Source organism: Anopheles ziemanni, chromosome X, assembly GCF_943734765.1.
Source record: "Anopheles ziemanni chromosome X, idAnoZiCoDA_A2_x.2, whole genome shotgun sequence".
Classification (NCBI taxonomy): Eukaryota; Metazoa; Arthropoda; class Insecta; order Diptera; family Culicidae; genus Anopheles; species Anopheles ziemanni.
This window is the reverse complement of record NC_080707.1, coordinates 10,559,209-10,584,157: the sequence shown is the minus strand read 5'-3', so window position 1 is coordinate 10,584,157 and position 24,949 is coordinate 10,559,209. Positions and strand designations below refer to the sequence as shown.

At 50.2% G+C, this 24,949-nt stretch overlaps 1 protein-coding gene across 1 annotated transcript; it reads right to left on the bottom strand.

The window, feature by feature from the left end:
* Positions 1-1,008: 1,008 nt before the first annotated feature.
* LOC131291453 (uncharacterized) lies at positions 1,009-24,512 on the bottom strand. The gene is made up of 13 exons (XM_058320666.1): positions 24,158-24,512; positions 19,825-19,847; positions 13,497-14,061; positions 13,004-13,415; positions 4,437-5,079; positions 3,991-4,346; positions 3,728-3,917; positions 3,034-3,660; positions 2,444-2,947; positions 1,967-2,353; positions 1,723-1,892; positions 1,256-1,645; positions 1,009-1,192 (listed from the first exon to the last, which is right to left on the bottom strand). The coding sequence occupies exons 1-13, from the start codon at positions 24,510-24,512 to the stop codon at positions 1,009-1,011; spliced, it is 4,806 nt and encodes a 1,601-aa protein (XP_058176649.1).
* Positions 24,513-24,949: the final 437 nt, after the last annotated feature.

Sequence of the window (24,949 nt, the reverse complement as noted above, 5' to 3'; positions counted from 1 at the left end):
TGCTCCACGGGTTTCGCCTGCCAATCCCTCACAAACCATTGCTCAGAAAGAATACAATTCACAGAAGAATTGTAACAAGAACATGCTATCAAAAAAGTGTCTCAAAACCATGTACATTTGTGGGGCGTTCCTTGCTTCCTTCCTTTTCATCGCTTGTCCAGTGGGTTGGGCTTCTCGCTCCCTTGTGTTCGTGTTCCCTGTCACCAGTGTTTTTTTTTGTATATTAACTCTTCTTGATGCCGGCCGCCGTGGCATCTCATTCCGCTACCGTTCTGGTCATCTAAGCTATTTCCCAAGCGTCAAAAGGTCTAACGAATCCGCCACACTCCAAACTCGTCTTACTCTCGAATACCCTTCCAAATTCATACTGTATATATATATATATATATATATATATATATATATATATATATATATATATATATATATATATATATATATATATATATATATATATATATATATATATATATATATATATATATATTTTTATATTTTTTTTTTTATATTTATATATATATATATATATATATATATATATATATATATATATATATATATATATATATATATATATATATATATATGTGTGTGTGTGTGTATGTGTGGGCGTTTTAATTTACCTGCTAGCTTCAATGCTAGGCTCTTTGTTTTGACTCGTTTTTTTCATTATCAATATATCAATGGTTTTAAGTATATAATAATGTCTAATTAGATGCCATAGTTGCTTAAAGATTGCATTACCACTTTTGTTTTTAACTCATCGTCCGTTTTTCACCTGCACCGGCAAATGCTACAACGGCGGGCGCCAGCGAAAAAAGGACTCTTTGAAAGGCTCATAGAGCAAGAGGGCTCTAGGGTCAGGTGTGAGGCTGATGGTGGAGAGGGGGATGGAGGGATGGGAGGGGGTTGGGGTTTGATGGATGTGTGGTCGGTGAGAAATGGGAAGGTGTTAAGAAAAATCAGTTCTGGCCACACGGCGGCGCCATGACCCTGCTACTGGTTAGTCTACTTCAGCCGGGCCTGTAGAAAGCTGTACAGGATGCCGGCTTGCGTCATCACATCTGCTGTGCTCGATTCGAGCAGGTCCTTCTGCTTGGTGGCGGACGGCCCTGGCCGTAGCAGCGTCGGACCGAACACCATTGCCAGATTGTGCAGCGACATTTTGTTTTCTATCTCCTGCTGGTGTACCCTGGAGAGGAGCAATACAAAACATCAATAGGTAGTTAAAAAAATACGGTTATGTTAGGCTTACCGCATCAAATGATCCAGAAGCAGGTTAATGGTGGCCTTGTTTGATTGCGGCAGCTCGACAAAAATGCGCTGCAGCTCCTGGATGCGGGTCGCCTCGCTCAGGTTCGAGTGGCGATTGAACACCTCGAAGAACTTCGGATAATACTGGTCGGTGAACAGGGCCTCCGGCAGATCGCGCAGGTACGACTTCAGTATGCCGGTGACCGAGTGGATGTCGACCTCCTTCAGCAGCTGCTCCGCCTCGTACGCGTTCGTTTCGAACGATTTCTTCAGCTTGGCCACGTCCGATGCCGAGCCGGACACGCGATAGATGCCTACTTCGGTCATGCCGCGCCGCTCGACCTCGCGCACGCACGCGCTCACGATGAACGGAATGTCTCGCTTTTCCCGTCTGCATGAGTAAAATTAAGTAAGCATTAGGAATGTGTCTTTCCTTGTCAGCGGGGCGGGCAATGGAAGAACTCTTACTTGATCACCTGCTGCAGCTTAGCTCCGAATAGGGCGCCCGGTTTCGAGGTGGGCACACGACGCAGCGTTACCTCACCTGGCACGAACCGTATCACCGTACTGATGCTCAGCGTCTCGGACAGTTTGAGCACCTTTCGGGTGGCCGTCTCTTGCAGCCAGCTGCGGCTCAGCTACAAAGAAGAGAAGTAAACAAAACGTTAATACCAATATAACAAAAGACATAAATGACGCGAAGCGAGCAAACCTTGAGGATGTGCTTTGCCCGGAGTATTGGCCGCTGGACGTGATCCTGGTACAGCAGGATGCGCAGGTTCTGACTGCCCTCAAGTTCCAGCACGAACGATTCGTTCCACTGCGGGGTGGCGCTGCAGCAGACGAGCTTCGTCTTTGCCTTGCGGAAGTAGTGTCCGTACGAGTCGATCTCGACGCACACGAACAAATCGCACGGCTGTTCGAGACCGGCGAGCCCCTGGATGGTAAGGTGCAGGTCGCCCACGAGCAGACTCTCGTCGCGCGCGTTCCGCATCAGGTAGGAGCCCATCTCCGTTTTGATCAGCGCCTGGCAGGCGGTGATCCACGCCTGAAGGTCGTAAATCTGCACCGGCATGTGTCCGGGCAGGTTGCACGATTGCTGCGTGAACGAAGAGAAGGCAAACGGGGTAGAGAAATGGTACAAATCATATCGCGAGCAACAGTCCCACCCCCCGGATGCTTTGCGTACCTGTAGCGACAGAATCGACTCGATCCATTGCGTTCGCTCGAAGTCGGAGCTGAGGAAGAACGTGAGCGTCTTGCCGGTCGCCTTGTTGCCGATCTTGAACACCAGATTGGGCGAGGCGAGCACCAGTTGCGCCTCGAGGTCGGCCAACTTCTTGCGGTGTTTGTCGCCGGCCCGGCTGGAGCCGCCCGGCCGATCCTTCTCATCGAGCAGGATCTGATCACGCACCGTACACGCCTGCGACTTGAGGTGCACAATGTTGATCGGGCTCGTTTCCTTCGGGTCGTTGGATGATTCCTCGCAAATCAAAATGTCACGCAGCGGAATGAACCACTTCAGCTCGAACTCGAACCCGTTCCGCTCGCCACCGCCGCGCCCGACGGCCTTATACTTGGCGCACGCGATCACGTCGTTGAAGAGAAACAGATGGCGTAGCTTCCGGTGTCCGTCCGCCAGCTCGACGATGAACGAGTTCTTCACCAGCCGTCGCAGAGCCTTGTCTTCGCTCTAAAGTGGGGAGGGAGGAGAGAGATAAGCATAAAATCAAAACTACACATAAGCAACGACACCTTCCTGGTGGATGTTGCACTCACCGGGAACATGGATCGTGTTTGCACCACGTTGAACTCGGAAAGGAAGTTACGAATCGTCTTGGACGCCTGCCGCAGTGGATGGTAGTCCGGGTGCTGCTCGGGAGTCTGATTGAGCAGGTCCTCCAGGACGAGCGCGTTCTTTTGCACGCGCGCGACCGGCTTGTGCAGCAGCTCCTCCAGCGAGAGCTTCTGCTCGTTCTGGTTCTTGAACACGATGTTCGAGACAATCTCCTTGAACTGCTGGCTGTTGGTGCTGCACATCTTCACCGTATCGATCGCGCGCCCGTAGTTGTGCAGGAAGGCGCCATAGAGATGGATCTGGGCGGCCAGCTGGCGGAACGGTTCGCCCACGCAAAGGCCTTCGGGCGCCGCGCCCGGATCGCCGTCCGGTGCCGCTAGCCGGTCCTGCAGCTCGGCAAGGAACTTACTGTGCACCTCGTGCAAGTCCTCGATTTTGAAGAAGATCGTCTGAAACTCTTCCTCCGATATCACAGGTTGCGAAGTGGTTAGCGTCGCCCGGATCGCTTTCATGTACTGCTTCATCTTGTTCAGGCACTCGACGTACAGCGTCTCGCTGGTGATGATGCTGGTAACGATGTGCCGGATGATGGTGTTTCGGTTGGCGTTCTGCAAAGACAATCGTGATCGTGAGTCAATGGGCAGCCGAAACAAACAAAACTATGACCGGTCTTACCGATATCTTCCGGAACAGACCGCTTCCTTTGCCGGGTGCGCCGCCACCGACCGATTCGAGTGCGACCCCACCACCGGCACCACCACCGTCCGTGTCGGTTGAAATGGCCCGCATCAGCATGGGCGGTACGCCGTCCCCCTCGCCGTCGCTGTCGAGCGAGCTACTGTGATTTTCGTGGTGCTGACTGGAGCTGCAAGAGATTAAGCAGGAGCGGCAAGTTAGTTGGGCTAGCCGAACAACGATTGGCTCACGATTGCACTCACTGGATGAAGTACTCGATGTTCACGTAGTTGCTGCTGCGGCCCGGAGATTCTGGTTCCAGCTGGACGCTGGTCTGGCTGCTGTTGTGGCTGCGTGGATGCGACGGCATCAGCAGCGTGCTGGCGTTCTCGACCGCCGAAATATCGTCCCGGCTGGAGCTCGAGCCGGTCGTTCCCGTGCCGACGCCACCGGGCTGAATGTACACGTAATCGCCGTCGCCATTATCCAGCGGTACCGTGTCGTAGTAGTGCTCCTGTTCGCGCTCTCGCTCGCGCTGCTGCAGCTGCTGGTTGTACCCCGCACCACCCGCCCGCATGCTGTCCGAGCTGAGCGACGAGATCGATTCGTAGCTTTTGATCTGAAGAACGAGAAAAAAGTGTGATTAGTTTTCTTAGCTAATCGGGCCAGCTCTACTGCCCCCCATGCCCCCCCCCCCCCCCCCCCTTACCCGCTCGGATATGGTCCCAATACCGGTAGACCCTCCAGCTGTCCCAGGCCCACCGCCCTCGCCAACGCCACCTCCTCCCGTCGAAGCGAGCGACTCCTTCGAGCCAACCTGCTGCTGGTGTTGTTGTTGGTGGTGATGGTGGTGGTGATGATGGTAGGGGTGATTCTGCTGATGCTGCTGCCCCGCCGGTGTACCGACCTTGCCGAGGCTACCGGTGGGACTGTCGCTGTTGCTTCCACCCCCGCTCCCGCTCATCGCCGTCGGCAGCTTGCTCAAACTTCCGGTCGGCGATGCGCCGGCCACCTTCCCCAGCGATCCGGTCGGGCTGTCCGTGCTGGACGACTTCGATTTCAAGCTGTCCGACTTGGGCAACCGGCCGTGCGCACCGGCTAGCTTCACGTCCAGCGAGTCGGACGACTTTTGGCGGTAGATTTCCGATGGCTTAACGTTGCGCTCCAGCGAGCTGCTCAAACCACCGGCAGCCGCCGCCCCTCCCGGACTCTCCGGCGTGCCCGGGGTGTCGGACAAGCTGCTCTCGCGCCCGCCCGTCCTGCCATCTTTGCTGCGTAGGTTCTGCATGGCCATCGTTGGCACGGTCGGCGGTTCGACTGGGGCCGCCCGCCGGACAAACTTCGGTGGTGGGCTGCAAAAAAAAAACACACAAACAACATACACGGGTGTTCAATATAGTCACGTACGAATTCAAACATCACTTATTTCGTAACACTAGGTTATATGTTAGTGCTTAGTGTTTTCATTCAATTTTCAACAAAACGCCGTTTCATGCGCCACGAACGACTTTTTCCTCTCAAATTTGAAAGACTGCCGGCAATGAAACGGGCCACAGTGGACAAGTTGTGCCTGTTTGCATTTGATAGCAAATATGGCCACTCAACATTATTGATTAAATTGAGCTGTGGCGAGCTGGCAGTCAAGTTTTTCTGAATAAAAACGAAAAGTTAATTTACCCGTGTTATCAGTTATGGATCAGTGGTAAGAAGTGTTTAAACGCCTTATCGTCCGTTCGCTACATGGTTCCTATGTTTGCGATCTCGACAAGCCGCAAATTAACGCATTACAGAGCGTAGAACGTTGACTTTGCCCTTTTCGGATAAAATCATGCGGCACAACAAGCCGGGTAAGAGTGTTTGGAAAATTGAAGTTAGCAATATTAATATACGGAAATCCTTGGACCATTATGACCTAGTTATCCGTAGTTTTAAACAACCTGGGACGGCAACAGCACAAATAGCTTTCATTGGAAAACACAAACATACTGCTGGCATGCCGTGAAAGCAATTTTTTTTCATCTCATCTCGGGACATTTCGCCTTTTATTAAATATGAACAGTGAATTTATGTCGTGTGTGGGTTAAAAATTATTTAAAAAATAAGTAGAGTAAGCCTGGTTTCAGTGCTTTACCGCGTCAGGTTTTGACAGGCCAAAATGTATGCGATTTGACTGACGCTGACGTCTGAAAAAATATCGTACGATAAAGTAACTACCATCCCAAAAGTACGAACTGTACTGTGTCCACTATGGTTCGATTGAAAAGTGTACGGGGGTATGTTGGACATCGTGTATATTTTCAATCGCCATTGCCATGCGAATCGAAGCCGACATTCTTAGTGACGCACGTATTAATACAAGTTGTGTCTTCTTCCGCCCCTCCACACAAACTTGTTGGAAACAAATCACCACACGACAGAGGTGCACTCGGAACGGGTTGCATACGGACGAATCTCACGGTTTCACCTTTTAACGTACCCCAGCTTACATGCTTACTTGCTGGAGGGTTATGAGCGCTAATCATAGCAATATGCGTGGGGTTGGCAAACCATCTCATCGATCTGCGCGAGGTGCGTAGGAGCCGAGTGGAAAACAAAACCAAACGAATCTGTTTTCTGTGGCGATGCTGTTGTTTTTGTTCCGGTAAATGGCAAATGACAGTTCAATTTCTTGTGCGTCGCACACTTTAGCAATGAAAAAGTCACCCAAAAGGCGTGAGGAATCCCGTTCCGTTTGGGAACCGCATGCTGCTCATCCGGGTGGATCCATACTGGATGTGCGGACGGCGATGAAATTCCCGAAGAATGGGTTCTTCCGTTTCGAGCCCCGAATCCGTTAGCTCCAGTGCTTCCATTTCCAGAAGCGACACAAATCGATTCGTTCACGCTTTGCTCCGATTGCTAACTAATCCAGGGCGGGACGGTGTGGCATTCGGACGGACTGAACTGTGTGAAACGATGGGAAACATTGGGGAAGAAATTACGACACCAGCCAGCAAGCGGAAGGGCTGCTAATCAGCCGAAATTGTCGTCAGTAGCCCTTGGAACGAGCAGAAGCTCCGGTGGAACGGAATTGTTTTGCTGGTTTAAAGTTTTCGTCAATGTTTTGCCTACCGGCTGGTGGTGGTTGAAGTAGGAGTATAGTAGGTAAACATGCGATGTAGCGAACTCGGTGGGCTTTGGCGGTAGCAGAGCCAGCTGTCAGTCTCACCATTCGAGGCCGGTTAGAGCATTCCGCAAGTGAGCGATGAAGAAGAGCGGCACACGTCAGGCGTGACCGCAGCAGCTGAGGCGCTGCTAGTTCCATAAATTTACGAGATAATTCTCTATTTTTTTTTTCCTCCAGTACCAATCCGCCAGCTAGCCAGCCAGCCAGCCAGCCGCCAGCCAATTAGCTATCGCACGTGCCCCAAGCAGCTCCAAACAGCAAACGAACGAGAACGGGGGTGGAGGGGGAGAGTTAGCTCGCGCTCGCCGTGAAAAATTTAGCTGCGTGAGCTGCCACACACTGGTGGAAGCGATGGCGAAAATGGGAATACTGGGCCACGGCACACCTTTTGGCTGCTGCTAGGGTGCTACCGGTTCGGTAGACCGGTGTGTTGCGATGAATGGATCATGGGAATGTGACAAGGGGTCGGGGTAGACGGGGCGAGGGTGGGCGGATTGGTAGGTTGTGTACACGTTGCAGCAATTTCCTTTTTCCTTCCTTCTGCCACGGTGAACCCCGAACGGAAGCCCCGGTGGAAAAGAGAGCGTCGTGGGCGAAAAGATTTCGATTTGAAGAAAAATCGCGCACCTCGGAGAGAGGGGAGGGGGGAGATGAAAGCCACGGCCACTAGCATCCAAGGAGGCACAGTACCAACCAACTTTACATCGGAGGCCCGCTCGGCGCAAAGATAGTTGAAATGATTGATAAAACGAACGCTCTATTCCAATTGCAACTAACCGCGAAATACAGAGAGTTTCCACTGTCTATACAGCTTCGAACTTCCTTTAACAATCCCAGACAACTTTTCATGCAGGTAGAGAGAACATTTCAAGAGCATAAGGAATACTTTCAATCGGTTTAGCGAACTTTGTAATCATATAGTGGAAATGTGTCAGACAGCTAACGGAAATGTACATACCAAACGGAGAGCTTTGCAACCGGTTAGGGGAGCAAGTTGTCAACCTCACAAATGGTCTCGTTTGCTGTAGTTTGTATGTTTACTTTGATCCGCGCCGCTATCAACTACGTTTAATTGAATTAATTACAATGTATTTTTACTCGTCTACTAATTCAATTTAAATTTGTATCTTTGATACCGGTTGAGAATATCCCCTAAGCTTTAGAAATGTTCATTCTACCTGTTGAAACATTCCATTATACGGATCGAAACCCTGGAACATCGCACCGATACAGGGGTACGGCATATTTGAATCAGTCGGTAAACTGTTTCAATTCGATACAGGAATACTATAAACCTCCTCTGGAAGTTTGTAATCGTATTATTGAATGTTGCATACATTTCCTGGAGGTATGCAATCCTCCCCTCTGCAACAATGCAAAAAGATGTGAAGTTGTATATAGGGGTTTGAACCGTTCTTTCGAGCCTTACGAATGCCATGTTGCAACAGGTCTCAATGTTGTTTGTTTTCATTGCGCCAGAGTCTGGTAATATACTTTCAAACACAGGAAAAAGAAGGTAATGAAACCAAATGTTTTTGTTCAACTGACCCAATGATGACATTTGTAGGGTGCGACAGAACTCCACATCTAGTTTTTGCTTCAGAGATTCCGTACCTCCAGGAAATGTATGAACCGTTCCATAATATGATTGCAAATTTCGTAAGCAGGTTTTCATCATTCCTGTGTCGATGTAAAACATTCCTAGAACTGATTGAAGTGTTCCATTATATGATTCGGAAACCTGTATTACAGTTCCAGAATCTATGACGTGGCCAAGAACACAGTCTTATAATAATTTTCCAGGCCGACTGTTGATACGCCCTAGCGTGAATTTTCCATTTCTAGTTCTCCTGGATGTGCTGTTGCACCGGTCAACGCGAGCAGCGTTGTTACGGGCGAGGTGAGATTCGGGGTACGGCGTCGTTAAAATCGGAGGGTAGAGAAAAACAAACCGGCGCTCAACTGGCCTAATTCGGCACCGGCGTCTAACATTGGTGACCTCAAAAGACGCCACCAACCAGCACCACCACCACAAGAGGCAGGATGCAACCCGGACCGGGGGGGAGAGGAGTTCGTGCCCTCACCAACACACCGTTAAGCTGGTAGGCAGGAAGCATACCTACAAGAAAGCAAAAAAAACGAAGGAGGAAATTAACCGGACACCTGCTTCCACACACTTTGCATTACGCCCTGCCCTGGCCTGGTGTGTCCAGCGGAAGTCGGTGGTGCAGCTTTTTACGATCTCCTTTCGCGACCAGATCGCGTTCTCTGCACGGCCGCCAAGGACAGACCGCCCCTCTCCCATCATCCCTTCGCTTGATCGAAAACTTGTTCGACGGCTAGCGACAAACTCGCTCGTCTCCCGGCACGGAATGGGGATGCCCCCGTGGGCGAGCCGGTTTTTTCGGCAGGTTCGAGAGTATCCAACCATTAAGCATGTACGCGACAACACACACACACACACACGTCACGACGGCCGAGCAGAACTTTGTGCGAAAAACAATCGCCAAAGCATAGCGCCGATGTTGAAAACTTTCCTGCCCACAAAGCTGGCTGCACCTCATACATGGCAGTGAGTCACGACACAGGCAACATCGGGCCTGCTTGCGCCGCTTGGCATTAAGACGATATGCTTTCTCAACCAAGAGAAGCTAATCGATATCGTTGTCGTCCCTTCCGCAAATCAAAACCGATGCCGATGATCTTTGTAAAAAACCATTGAAGCGTTGTTTAGCGGGAACATTTTACAATCGCTCCCGGCCGCCATTGCCTCGTAACACGAGCCGAAAGCTAGTTATGTAAGCGCTGTAAAATGTCACCCACACTGCGGAGCGGTCGATCGTGAGGGAGGGTCTGAATGAATACTAGGTTAGTCAGTAAGTTTTGAAAGCGGAAATGAAAATATAGCTTTTTTGGAGGTTGCTTAGTATAGTCTCCCAGAAGATCAATGTACCTGGTCCAACGATCTTCCAACTTTGTTATGCCATCACGAAAATGGGTTTTTTGGCAGGTCCGCAAAGTACTCCTCTACGACGGCTATAAACCTTCCACGGAGGATTTTTTAGGTGTGAAAACAGCCAGAAGTCAAAGGGAGCTAAATCAGGCGAATAGGATAGATGTTGCAACAATTGACTGATTTTTTTCACGAACTTAACCATTTAACTGGTCCAGAAGGTTACAATAATAGTCAGAGTTGACTGTTTTACCAGTTTGAAGATATTATACCAACAAAATCCCTATTGAATCCCAAAAAAACTGACGCTTACACCTTCTTGGCCGATATCTGAACACGAACTCGCTGCGGACACGAAGAACCTGATTCTCGCCACTCCTTAGCCTCTTGTTTTGATTCAGGATCTTGAAGGTAGATCAAAGTTTCATAAACAGTTCATACGTTCTTTCCAGATCACTCCAAATGTTGCTTAGAACACACAGTTTTCTGAACCCCAAAAACCTCAGCCAAAATATGCCAAGTTGTTCCATGTGAGATGCATTTTTTGGATATCCTGAGCGTGACTCGCCAGCAACGCTTAACTCCAAAACCCATCAGTGAATGATTGGAAAGGAAGGAGAAGACTCTCTTAGTACTTTAATCATCTTTTTACGGAGCTCAGTTGCCAATAAACCTTCCAAAATAAAGAATTTAATTACAGACCGATATTCAGATGTTTTCATTATTGCAACGCTCCAATCCGTTAAGTTCATAACGCTTGTATACACGACTGAGTTGCCGGATCGAAGTGACATTTAGAGCAAGTTCATATGAAAGATGGAATATTAAAGGCTACTGCTCCAAGGCTGTCGCTCTCAAAACTTTTTGACTAACCTAGTACACTTGGCGTAAGTGCGATGCTGCTGGTAAATCTTTGTCTTCTTCTTGGTATCAACCTCTCCACCGCTACCTCATCCACGGAAGCTTCGTGCTTCCTTTTCCACCATGATCTTTGTACGGGAGCTCACGGGAGAGGCAATCATGCTTCTCATACTGTTTTTGCACAAGATGCGGCCTGCAGACTCCCGCACCGGTGCCGACGTGGAAAAGCTTACCCGTTGCGGGATGTAGTGCTATTTCGCCACCAATAAAAACACAGTTTCAAGACGTTGATGTTAGGAGCAGACGAGGGTGGAGGAGCACTGATGCTGCCGTTAAAGGTGGGTGGAAAACAAATAAAAGTTTACTTCCCATTCCGTCTGGCATTGTGGGGGAAACCCCGAACATAGAAGGAATATAAATAAATGACCACATGCCGGTCTGCCTCGGTGTGGGCCTCCGCTCTCCGGTGCTGCGAGGAAATCCCCCCGAGAATGACTACGTCCGCCAGGTCTGTTTTCCACCATATTTCATATCGGGGACTTTCCGCACGCGGTGACGTTCTTGGAAATGTCTAACATCTAAGCCATTCGCACGACGACGAACGCGAACGAGCGCCGATGCGCCTGAGGAACTAGAGCGCGCCTTAGCCAACGAAGGCAGCTTTCAGCTCAGGTTCTAAAACCAGCCACATAGAACGTGTGCCCTTGGAGGGGGCTGGGTGTGAGTTTCGTTGTCCTTGTATAGGCAAAACTTTCGCACTTCCTTTGTTACTTTTTGTAGTATCCCAAGCAGACACGGGTTGACACACCGGAGTATCTGCCGTCACACGCCTCTGACGAATGCGTCGGTGGTGACGTAAGCATGCTGGGCTTGCTTGGCTGAGCGAAGCAGTCCAACGGAATTGAGTCACACGAGGCGTTGTGTCATCTGTAACCAAACAATCACTCCGTCGCCTCTAAAACCCGATGCCGATGAGTTGAGTTTTCGCGCGACAACTGGGACACATCGTGCTGAAAGGAAATCTTCATCTCTGTTGTCTCTTTTGGTAGCGGTAGATCTCGGAGGAGGTACTGCCGACGGGGGGAAAATATTAAAGAGCCAAAAGAAAATTCCCAACACACACGTGGTGTGCAGAGCATCTCATGCACCAAAGAGCGTGAATTTTGATGTTGTTCTAACGCAACGCTCGGTTTGTTCGGTTCGAATGGGTTGGAAAAATCCCCACTTGACAGCCAGATGTGCCATACGCACATATCGACAACCGACCATTTTTCCCTTGACTCCTTTGTTGTCCGAATCGAGCCGGTCGATAGTTTTCCAACCATCCGATGCATTTTCTGCCCGCTTCTGCATATGGATGATGGAACGCAAACACGGTCGCGCACGTGTTCCATCAAAACACGGCCATCTTTCGCGCTTGGTGCGTGTTGCCGCAAAAGATCAAGCTATTGATACAAGTGTAAATTATTAGGGAAGAGTCGCTTCCGGTTTGTTTTTCTTGATGCTGGAAGACTTGCAACAGACGGTACGCACAATGTTTGCATAAGATTAAATAAATCCAGTGTTGTGTTTTGAGTACTGGTGCGGGTTTTAGCTCGATTCGAATTCCCAAAGAGTGAATGAGTGAGTAAAAGAGTTGCTAGTCGTCATAGAGTTTCGAAACCCAAGTAGAGATTTGAATCTCAAATAAATACTCGAATCTAGAATGGTGTATTTCAGATGATCTATGAATCTGAACGAATCTGGGCCTTGTAAGAGATTCATGAATCCCATCGGATCAATCAACTGGTGAAAAGTGATGATCTGAAAGTGGGAAAAGGGAATCGTGGAGCTTCGCGACAGAGCTGTGAAAGATTCATGAAGATTCATTAAGGTTTTGAAAGATTCAGAAACGTTTGAAGAACCTAATCCCTAAAGAATCGTGAATTCATTTGAAAGAATCCTAGGCAAAAGATTCATATGAATGAATCTCGCCACAAGATCCATTAAGAACAACACTGCTGGAATCTCAAGAGTGAGTCAACGAGTTAATAGTCCGCACAAAGAGTCGGATCTAGAACTGTGATTCGAATCCCAAACTGAGACATACAGATTGGGATTCGATTCCTAGTTTGGGTTTTGACTCTCTGCGGCAACTAGTAACTCTTTTACTCTCTCTTGGGTTTCGAATCTCTATGGCTTTTACTCACTCATTAACTCTTTTGGGTTCCGAATCCTTGTTTAGGATTCAAATTTCTGTGACGACTAATAACTCTTTTTGCACGTTTTAAAAGTTTGAGCTGGTGTTTGCACCTACCGTGGGGGAACCTTTTTCTTGAGGTCGGCAGCGCTGGAGGCGGATGTGGCCAGCAGCTGGGAGGTGCGCTCGGAGATGGAGGTGCTTCCGGTGAACGTGCCCCCACCGTCGCTGCTGCGATCCGCCGGATTCGGATGCTTTGGATCGAGGAAGGTACTGCTGCTGCTGGTGCCGTTGTTGTGCGGCGCACCAGTCAGGTTATGGTGAGGGTCGCCGGCCACCAGGTTCTCCATGCTACCCCCGAACCGTCCGCCGACACTGACCCCGCCGCCGGTGTTGATGAGCACATTCTCGTAGTTGTTCGTTGTCCGGGCGACCGGAGCCTGCGCGGCCACCGGTCCCGGCACTGCCCTCGAGCTACCCTCCTCCGGACCACCGTCCCCACTGCCCGCCCCAGCATCGCCACCGCCAGCTTCGTCGGGCGTACCGGCGGCGAGCCCGTTGTTGTCACTAGCACTTCTTGGAACACCGCCGCCGCCGCCGCCGCCGCCACCACCACTACCATTACTCTTCGACTCCTTCACCTCGATCACGGTCACGAAGTGGCTTGGCGACGACAGCAGCTGTTGCTGCTGCTGCTGCTGATGCTGTTGCTGCTGCGCCTCACTCTGACTAGCACTGCGTGTCCTAGTGGCGGGGCGCACCAAGCCCTCCGCCGGCGTCTCGTCGGGCGCAGAGCCAACACTACCACTCGCGTCCGAGCCGTTGCTACCGGTGCCGTCGTTGGCAGTTGATGGATGTTGATTGCCGTTGGTGTGGTGGCCGGCTCCTCCACTGGCCGTTGATTGCGACTCCGCTTGCTGTGACTGACTGTTGATTGAAGCGACGGCGCTCGAGCTGGCCGCCACCAGCTCGCTGACGCACCGGCGGCTGTGGAGGTTCGAGGTCAGCTCGTTGATGCACTGGTTGAGCGGGCTGTTACGGTTCGCCGGCGCCCGCAGCTGCACACCATGCTCGATGGTGCCCTCGGCCGGGGCGACGCCGCTGCCCGAAGCGGCCGACCCGTCGCCATCGTTCGCCGCCGGCTGGTTGCTGGGAGCCGCCTTGATGATTTGATTCTGCAAGCACAAAAGGTGAAAGCACAAATTAACAACAACCATCTAACTCCACCTCAACAGGCAATGTTGTATTCATCGTTTAAAACTATGGCCCTCGAAGCTCGAAGGAAAATGCAAAGAACAGGCATAGAGAGGTGGCAACACTTTCCATCACTAGTAGAAACCAAGCCAATACTTGGGCACAGGATAGGGTGACGGACGAATAATGCAGCCGTTTGATAGCGCGCGCGCGTCAATTTGTTCGATTCCTCGAGCACCGTGCGCTTTTCGAGACTGTTCCGGTATCTCGGTTCCACGGGGACGCGAGCGCAAAAAAAAAACGAGAAGAAGGCCATACCTATACCCTTCCTCTCGACGCTGCTTATCTTATCGGTTATCAAACATAAGACGTGCTGTTTCACACCTGTGGCAAAGCCAGCGGGCGGTGAATGGTTGCGGTGGGGGGGAATCGATGGTGGCTACGCAAATACATGCGTCATGCTGGGGGTCCGAGCACTATTGCTTTTGCTTCCTGCGAAGTGTCTACCCGAAATGAAACAACATGGCGTACACGGTTTGAAGTTGGTTGCGTTTCGTATTTCTAAGACGAGTGAGTGCACCGGGCACCAAGTTCCCACCCAGCTCGCCGCCATCCTCATACCCTCCGGGCACCGACCATTATCGAATGCAGTGAGAGGGGGACTTACGCCAAACGGTGGCGCTTCCGACGGCGCGTTATGGACACCTCGCGCAATTATCATTTCGTTTTTATCGTTCCTCGCTACTGCCGTGAACTTTCCACACCCATTGCGACCTGGCCATATAGCGCTTCGGAATGGATGAGACAGACACGCTGGTACTGGTACACAGCGCTGCGGGATTCATCATCATTGGTAGTGGTTGCAGCACTGCTTAGGTCCGCGGGATATATATCACAGCTGCCATTCTCGCACATGTCATAAAACTTTTCATTGGTATCGTGAACCCCTCCGTGCATGATCCAATGTCCGACCCCGAGTTGATCCAAAACCTCCCACAAAGGAGCATGACGGCACAGCTACACACAGGCCTGACATTTTATCTGCTACGCGAGAGATTGGGACGAGCTCCAGTACCAGGTACTTGGTCACCAGATATCGCCACTGTTCGGCTGAACTCTTTCCAAACCTTGCAGCTGCCGCTGGGTAGCAAGAGTTCTCCAGATGCCCCGTTGGCCAACATGGCCCTCCGTCAGCGGGGGATCTGGAATCGTGTTCTGCTGACGACGTAACTTCTGTGACGCGACAGCTCAGATAAGAGAGTTGCTCACAGAAAAAAAAGCCTTTTTCCTTCTACCAAAGATTCAATTGACACGGACGATGGAAACGATCGACGCCGAATTGCCTGCAGTTTCAGCACTTCGGACGTGGTTGCTCCAGTGTATGTTTGTGAATTCAACTTTATGTGTCATTCTTCTACAGAATTAAGTCCGTAGCTCCGGTCCAGTGGCCGTCCCTGCCACACACACTCTCTCTCTCTCTTTCTCTCTTCCACGCTCGGGGCAGCTGGTGAATCATTCAATTACGGCGCCCTTTCAGAAGACCACCGAGACGGAGGTCTCGATTGCGCATAGCGCTCAGTCAGCGGTTCTTAAATCTGTGGCGCTTTGGCATCTGCGTGCACGCGTCACCAAAACTCTCGAGGAAGGAGTGGTTCATTCACAGTCACCGACAGCGTTTTCCTTTAAGCAACGCTGACCTTTTAATGCACGCGCCAGCATTTGGTGTTGGTGTTGATGCTGCTTCATCCGGCGAAGTTCTCTTCCCGCCCCTCCCCCTAACAAGCACAAACAAACGGCACTGAGGTACTACTGTACCGAGGAGGACCACGCCTAAATGGCGTAAATAGTGGAGCCCGGAGCTGTGGCGCACGAAACGGAATGCGCATATCCCATATGCTGAGTTTCACACCCTGAGCTGTCGTGAGCACTGGGTGGCGTGAGCGGAAAGCGGAATGTCACTTCGACAGCTCGTCACATCGCGTCTGATAGGATTTCGATATGGATTGGATACCGATACGACTGGTGCGTTGGATTATTGCAATCCCCGCTGTGCTTTGGAATGGAAAACAACGATCATTACATTCCCAGCGTAGGTCGAACGATTTGTCGGTAGCTGAAGTATATTGAGATCTCTACCGGCTAACTACGACCATAAGCTTGGGAGAAACAATAAAGCTGCAACTCATCCCACCTTGATCGCTAACCGCCATATGGCAAGACTTCTTAAGCAGGCCCGAGCCTCTGAGCTACCGCTGGGAAGGCAACAGCTGGGCAGCTGAGTTTGGACAGCGATGATCAGAGCAATGGCGATCGAGTCTTAATGGGTGCGTAGTAATTGTAAGCACGTGCCAACGCGGATATTCAATCCTCCTCCTTCCCTCCCGCCATTGGTTGTTAATCACGATCAATGGTGCACTTTACGAATTTGTTTTGCCTGAGTCTTCGAGAACCATCCCCAGATACCTTTCCCTGTGTTTCTCGTAGGTTGATTGCAGGGTACTCGGTCCGCGGCATGGGAGACTTCGGTCAGTTATTTCCATTACAGGCAGTCAACCCAGCACCCAAAAGTGAACCCCCTCTTCATTCCTGCCAGCCATTTTAATCTACGATTTCCACTGTACCACTGTACCACTTACCCTTGAGCTCCAAATCTTTATCTTATCCGATACGGAAACCTTTTGGTTCGATTTCATGTTTCACGCAGAGACGCAGACCGTACACTGGGCTACATCGGGTTTGGTTTTTCTTTTCCTTCTTTTTTTGTGAGCTTACGACCTCCACCCGCACCAACCCTTTTCCTGCCCTTCTCTCCGGTTCGCTTGAAGCACGGTGCCTCTTGGTCACGCAAAATGCACTCACTACCGTCTCCCGCCAAGGGAAGTTGTCTGGTTTTCTCGTTTTCTGCGTCCGCTTTCCACTGGGCCGGATATTTCCGGCATCACAAGCACTCCCGCACCGCTAGAGCACTGTTAGAGGGTTTGCTGTGGAGCTGAGAGCAGTGAACACTGGTTGATGATGGCTGCGTATGGCTTTTCACCTGAACTGTTTTGAAAGACTGTTGCCTTGAAACCGCGTCGTCTCGCTACACGTTCCTCGAATGGCATTACGCGATTGTTTGACTTTCGAACTCAAACTTCTAACTGGGCCGACGACCGTGCGACACTCACGCCTCGAAGTCAGTCGAGGCGGTTCGCGAATTGGCGAGATAAAGTTTTCACTGCGATAAAAACACATGTGAACGGCGATAAACCTACACACACACACACACCCACACACCCGCATACGGAGATGGAAGAAGGGCATGCTAGATTGGTAGGTGCAAGGTAAAGGGAGGCCGCGAATAAGATAACTGATGGGACTTCGCTCCTGCGAGTTCGTTAGCTTCAATGGCGCGGGTTGTTGCAGCGCTACTGTATGCGGCTGCAATTTTTCACACCGTCCCGCCTGGCCTACATTAACAACCGATCCACCCACCGACAACCAACACCAGCATCCGCCCCGATAAAGCACCTTGCGCGCGCGCGCGCTGAGGGCCACTACACTCCATCCGCGATAGGAGGGATAGGACAGGACGTGTTCTCCCTCGTCAGACCTTGAATTAAGACTGATTATATAAATTTCCTATCCGTGCTGAATGGATGGGATGGATGGGCGGATGAGCTTTTTTTTTCTCTCTGTCTCTCTCCCGTTGCTTCCTCTGTCGGGCGGCTTGATGCCCTCCGGTACTTATATCCCAAACTTCCAAATTCCTCCAAAACGTACCGGTTGTTTAATTTCTTTTTCGAAAAGATTTCTTTACAAGAATTTAAATCCCAAATAGAGATTTGTATCCCAAGAGTGAGTAAAAGAGATATTCGAGGACTGGGAATCGAAGCCTACCATCGTCAGCTAAAGGATAAAGGATGTTTTTGCGCATAAAAGGTATAAAATAAAGCATAACCAGTCAATCGGCATGCATGGTTTGGTATTCTAAAAGATTCGCGACCTGCTTGACATTCCAATACCTGTTTGAAATTCGTATCCCTGTGTGGAAATCGATTCCTTGATACGTATTCGAATCTCTATGCCGAGTAGTAGCTCTTTCAGTTACTCACTAACACACTTTTGGGAATTATTTATCCCTATATAGCTCATTTTGTACGTTTCAAATCACAAGAGAGTTACAAAAAGGTTCGAATCATTGTGATGACTGTTCAATGTGGTTCAATAAAAGGATTGTTATTCTGCTCATCACTATATAGATACAGTTTCTTCCTTAATGGCACGACATCGTTAATCTCTCTCTCTCCAGGTAGATCTCTCTGTGACCCTATTCGACCAGAATTATTGTTGCTTGGAGTTGTCAGCTGTTCGTAAAAACCGGGAGTGTGTGTCAGGGAGTCGAGAATCGAACCCACGACTTCTGGCGTGGTGTGTCCTCACGCTACCGCTGAGCCAAACGGGCGCTCCAGCTTTGGATAGCTCGAAATCAATCCTTTTGTACAGATGTTCGGGAATTGAGCTGTAGTGCGATATAGGGTGTTGCTCTAGCTATCAGACGGGTCGGTGCAGCCACACATGCAGGGTGCGATAGCGGATGGTGGTGGTGGTTACGGAACTCGGGCGCTTCCTGCTTTGTTAAGGGAAAGTGGGATGCGCGATTACTGGCCCCGGGGGCCCCCCCGGTTGGCAGCAATAGGGCAACCAACCAACCCCCGATTGGAGGCGAAAGAGAACCAGCTGGCAGATAGGGAAACAAACAAAGGCACCGAAACGCGAAAAAAAAACTTATATGTTGATTGCAGCTAATGAGGAAGTTCGAACGAAACACACGGGGGTGGGGTTGAATTTCCGATTCGAAAGGTGGCGTTGGTGTACTGGCTGGAGCATCACCCGAAAACACCGCCACCGGTAAGTGCTGTTTGTAGCCGAAAATTGAAAGATGTTTGCTGTTTGCTGTACCAGTTTGTTCGACAGCGGCATTAGTAGGCAAGGCGTTTGCGCATTCCTCCCAAGGGTTGCTCGCTTTAAACACCCACGTGCGTTCGCGGTGAGCAGTTGTACATCAATTTGATAGGTTATGCGATGGTTGAGGTATTGGAGAGGCGGTGGGCATCGTCGTGTGATTAGGTTTTCTTTTTCAATATATGTATATTTATTTTTTCTTCTTGTCCTAATGTCCTTATCCACCCGGGCCCGTTGGGTAATTGGTTGCGTTGTGTGCAACGGGGCGGCGGCCTGTCGTCGGGCCGTGACGACCAACCGTGACGGGGAAGAAAACAAAAACAGAGCGACGTAACGACCCAAGGCACACACGACGTAACGAGTAACGCCACCTAATCTCGATTGGAAAACCGATACGCCCGGCAGGAAAAGCCAGCTCGCGAAGCCGCGGATTTCGAAAACCTTCCCCCATCCTACCCTTTACCGCTATGTGTGTGTGTGTATATGCGTGTGTTTTTGTGTGTAGGGAAGGGAGGAGGTGTATATTTTTTTTATTCCAATTTCGAGCCGTGGTTTAGCGCGTGATTCGGGTGTAGGGCGTGTGTGTGATAACGTGACGGGCCCGGGTGTGTGATCACTTGGAAATAATCCGCCAGCGAACGAACTCTCAGTGGCCAAAGAAACGAAAAGTAAAAACAAACCGACACGAACAAACGAACGAAACGAACTGAAACTCGGCAAGAAATGTACCGGACCGGAACGCAGTTCAAATACAACTGACCTCCGCCGAGATCCGAGGCCCCGAGCGGATGGGTACACACCATTTGCTCCTCCTCCTTCTCCTCTCCCCGCACACCCGGATTGCACCCGCGCCAGCCCCGCGGATCGCGGCCACGGCCCGCTATCTTTCCTTCCGCCTCTTATCTAGCTTGCCACCAATACGCCACACCACCGCGTTCCCCTTCCTTGATCTCGATGACGTACACTGACGCTGTGTTGTTGTGTTGTGTTGTTGCACACACTGGATGGATGATGGTGTACGTCGTCGAAGAGGAAGGAAGTTTGGCTGGCATTGCATGCATGCGGTGTAAGGTGGGTAGCCGCGTTGTTGAAGCTAATTCGTAACTTTTCGCAACCCTCGAACGCAAAGTGTATGCTGCGGGAGCGTTACCAACACCAACAATCTCCTACAACCGCGTGCCTCCAGCTGCTGGCTGGAAGCGACTTCGATGCGGAGGAAGAAAGCACAAGAAAAAAAGCTGGCAGCGATGTTCAACACCACGTTACATACACGCCAATAACCACGAGCAACGCGAGCTAACAACAAACCACCAGAGGGAAAACTTCAACCCGGGTGGGAGCAATGTAAATTTCACCAGCAGAGCAAGTTCTCCAGGGCGAAAGGTTAGGTATTCCATTTTTGGCATTGAATGCACTTTCTTTTACCATCGTCGGCGGGTGGGGGGGAGGTGTTTTTCCAACTTACTTTTCCACTCCAGCTAGGCTCAACCGCGTCGTAGGTGTAAGTGTACTGTAGCACCTTGCGGTGTACCACCAAGACGAAGGCGAAACAATACTCCCTGCCACCGAAGGGCCAAGCCCTCGCCTTTTTACAAGGAAGTGTGTTCGTCGGTAGGTTGTTGTTTTACGCGAGTTTTCGCTATGTTTAACAAACATTCGCTCGGGGCCGGGATGATTCATGTCGTTTTTAATTTTTAGACCCCTCCGCTATCAGCTGCTGAGCGAGGCAAGTTGACTACGGCAGCAGTGTGCGTGTGTGTGAGAGATTTGTTTTTCTTTCTAGCTTTCTAGCGAACCGAAAACATACACTTTCTTCGAGAAGGTCAAATACGAGATGACGTTACGTGCAACAGGTAGAAGTACTAATGCGGCATGTGTAGTACTAACTTTGATCCAAAGCAAAAGTCCAAAGTATGAAGCGGGCTTGTGTCAGAACAGCTACTGCCTGGAAACGACTTTAGTGTCCAGTTAGTCACCTCTTCACTTATTCAATGCTCATCTCCCGCACCTTCCTGCTGTAGCGCTGGATAAAACCCAGCTCACGGTTTCTAGGAACCCGTCACAAGAACTGGTACACCCGAGCCTACTGCTTAGCGGCCGGTTTTGCATCTCGCGAAAGCGACAAGTCGGGAACGCAAGAGAGTTCCGAAAACCGGGCCAGTTGATTATATCGTCCGTCCACTGGGAGAAGCCGCCGTCCCTTCGACGGTGGTGTTGGTTCCACCCGTGCTTATCATCGCGTCCCGCGGATAGTAGAGTGTAAATGGCGCGTCCGCGGCGATGTCACACACATGACGGCCCTTGCGCCCACCGCGATGTGTGTTGGTTGCCGGCGATCAGCTCACCTGCTGCGACAACGACGACGACAACAACGACAACGACGAGATCCACCGCAGATCCCGCACCGATGAGCTGGGCTGTTCTTCCCTCGCTAAGGGACTGCGGACTGGAGGCCATTTTCGTACCATGCATTCATACATCCAATTCCTGTAGTAGACTGGTCCAGCCTGTCGTACGTGTGCGCGAACGCGTTTGTGATCGAGCTGTCGAATGTGTCACACACCCAGTCCCCCGCACAGTGGTTCACAGGCAGGGGGGCGGGCGGTCCGGTCGTCTCAATTATTCACACAGTTTTCGGTTGTTTTTGATTAAAATCAGATATTGTTTTTTGATAAATAAAAACCTATATGTATCTGATTCATAAAACATTTTTTACTTTTCCTTGTATTTCACTTTAATGCTTCAAATATGGTCAATCAAACTATGATTTTATCAAGAAATTCACAGCAGGCAACTAACAATTTTTGAAAACTTTTTTGTCTGTGCCAATCCTTCCCCCACAAACCATTGCATACTGTACGCGTACTTTCAACGCAGTTGAATCGAAATATACAACTTTCAATCCCTATAACTCCGTAAGTAGCAAGTTTTTCCTGGATCACCTTAAAATTTCGTAGGCCCCCCTTGTGTGATATATCTTGTCGCTTTGTTAGTTTTTTTAAGTAACTGAACGTTGTGAAGCGACAATGACAAACAATATGAAAAAATAAATAATAATAGTAATGATAACATGTAAAATTTATGCTCTGATATGGTCCCGAAGAGTTTCGTTTAACTAAAAAAAAAGTACTAACTCATAGGTTTCACACTTTTTAAGCAAAAATTTTGAAGTTTTTTTATTGATTTTTGCAAAACCTGTGTATACTGTCATAATATTTCCTTTTTCACACATTAACCAGATAGCCATCAGCATTTCCTTTGGAAAGATGTATGACAAAATGTTTTATAAATATCTCAAATTTAATTTTTAAATCGAAGCTAATATTTGAAGACCAAAACACCTCAGTGTTTTGCTCTTTGAGAAAAATTGCAAGGACGATATCTCTTACAATTGTGCTTTGAAATACGTTATATTGTGAAGATTTCTGATGAAACTCTACTTCTTCCATTTAGAAGAGAGAAATTGAAAATTGATTTTATGAAATGTCAAACTAAAAGATCGGACAAGGAGCCACTGTGCCCCATGTCGATTGACAAAAGCAGACGCTAGATAGGAGGAAATCAAATCATTGGAGACTCGATTCCCTTTGCATGGGGTGACGAGAGTCTGCGCCATTTATGTCGTTGGTTAGTCGCGGAAAGTGAGCGGGAGCAGTGTGTTTTGGGTGGGTTTTTCTTTTATTACCTTAACTCTGTTTGTTTTCTTGTTCAGAGATGGCCCTTGGCGTTTGTATTCAGTGTGCATTGGGGAACACGAGTGTGTGGGGGGTGGCGGGGACATGCAAGTCCTCAAAAGAAGCACCTTCCTCCCCCACCCTCTACCATTTCACACACCTACTCGCCCACCCAAAAGGGAGGGAAACCCGCGACCAGCAAGATTGTGCACGCTTGTTCACGGTCACGCTCACTTTTACGAACAATAACGCACACACGCACCAAAACCCGCTGCTGCTGCTGCTGCTGATGCTAGTGTGTGCTCTGGGTGAAACTTCCAAGTACGTGCTAAAGCGGTCTAATTACCCACCGCCGAGCGCGAACGAGCGTTTCCGCGTCAGCATTTCAACCGTTGCACGTAGATGTGCCACGACCAGACCCTCGGCGAGGAGGGGGAACCGAACCCCCAACGGGGGGAGGAAGAGGCATGCAGCCTGGCGGACTGAGTAGCGCGTTTCGGTTGCGTTTTCTACTACTGAACGCTGAACGCTGAGGCCCGGACCCTCATGGAACGGATCGAAAATTATGCTTCCTAACGAATCCGATGAGCGCAACCAGCAACCACTTCCACCCCGCACCCCGCCCATGCAGCCCGCCCCCTCCGACTGGGCCGGTTCGGTTTTGAATCGCTTCATTATCACCCAATACCGCTGCACACACTTTCCCCAAAGGTGCTCTTCTTTTTTCTTTTCCTCCTTTCCCGTCCCACTTTTCCGTTCGCATGCTTTGCCCGGACTCGCTGGTGCGGCCACTAAACCGATTGCTCTCGTTGGTTTTTCAAAAGTAAACTTTTAAACCTATCAAACTCCATAACACAACCCGTTTAAATGTCCACCGGTTCGCATCGGCGAACGCAATGACCTCTTTTTTTCACCGGTCACGAGCCAACGACCGAAACCGTTATTGCCACACCGGTTGCCCGCCCGCCCCACCGCCAAAACAGCGGACTGGCCTGAGTGGCTTATGTTATCTGGCAAACACGAGACCGGTCCGATTTGGCAACGAGCTGCTCTCTTCCAATCGCTTATCAGCGTCGCTAATCGTTCATCGAGAAAAAAAATGGAAACGCAAGCCAAAACAGCGCACCGCAATCCAGTAAATCCCCGGGGGCTTCCTTTAAAACCATTTCCGAGGCTGCATTGTGCTTAATCGATTGGCAATGTTTTGCTCTTCGAAGGATTACCCCTCGGTTACGGTGTGCTGTCGAAGAATAAACGATACATCGTTCGGTTGATGCTTCCTGTACACAGGTTCTACGTGAAGAATGCCTTCCTAGCAGATGTAAGAAGTCTCCCAAAATTTTAAAAGAACCTCGGGAAGCCGTATCAATTTAACGGTAAGATAAGGGGAACATCCTGTGGCAAAGGTTCTGGTCAACCGGTCCCGAAGTGATGAAACGAAACGAGCTGGCGGGTGAACTTACCTCATCTTCCGGTGGTTTACCGCCGTCTGCCATGGTACCCGACCCGCCGCCGCCGCCGCCGAGCGACTCGCGGGCTCCGGTCCCGAGCAGGTTGGCGGCGGAGGCAGGTGAGTTCGCCTCGAACAGCGTCGACGGATCCCCGCCGGCCTCCCGGTACTTCTCCACATCGCCGAGCAGCCGCTCCAGGTACTCGACGTACAGCGTTTCCTGCTCGAGCTCCTTGGACAGCTCGGCGATCTTCTGCTTGTGCCGATCGAGACTGGCCCGGACGTCCTGCTCCCACGCGTCCGACAGCGAGCTCTGCGGAAACCGCTGTACCCACATTCTTTGGAAGTCACTGAACACGCTCATCGTTGCCAACACCCTTTTTCGCGATCGTACTCTGTTTCACCGCGCAATATTCGATGCGCCGAAGCTGCACTATTTCACGATGCTCGTCGGAATTACTCGGGGCGATGAAATGTTCCTACTGTAAGCGGTCTCTCTTGCAATTTCTTTTTCGCTCGTCAAACGTTACAAACTCGGCCCACACTTCATCTATTAATTCAACAACACAGAACAATTTAAAAACAAAACAAAAAGCTGCTACGAGTGCTATATCACACTAATCCAATCTGGTTTGCGGTCGGACCGTCCGATGGTGGAGCGGCTCCGTACCGGCAGCACGCTGTACTACCCACTGCCAGTGGTAGGTTCATCCTTATGGAGCCTGATACCGAACGCCACCGATCCGTTCTGTAACCCCGCCCACCCCCGCGTCGCACTCCCGCAACGGACTAAAATAGCAT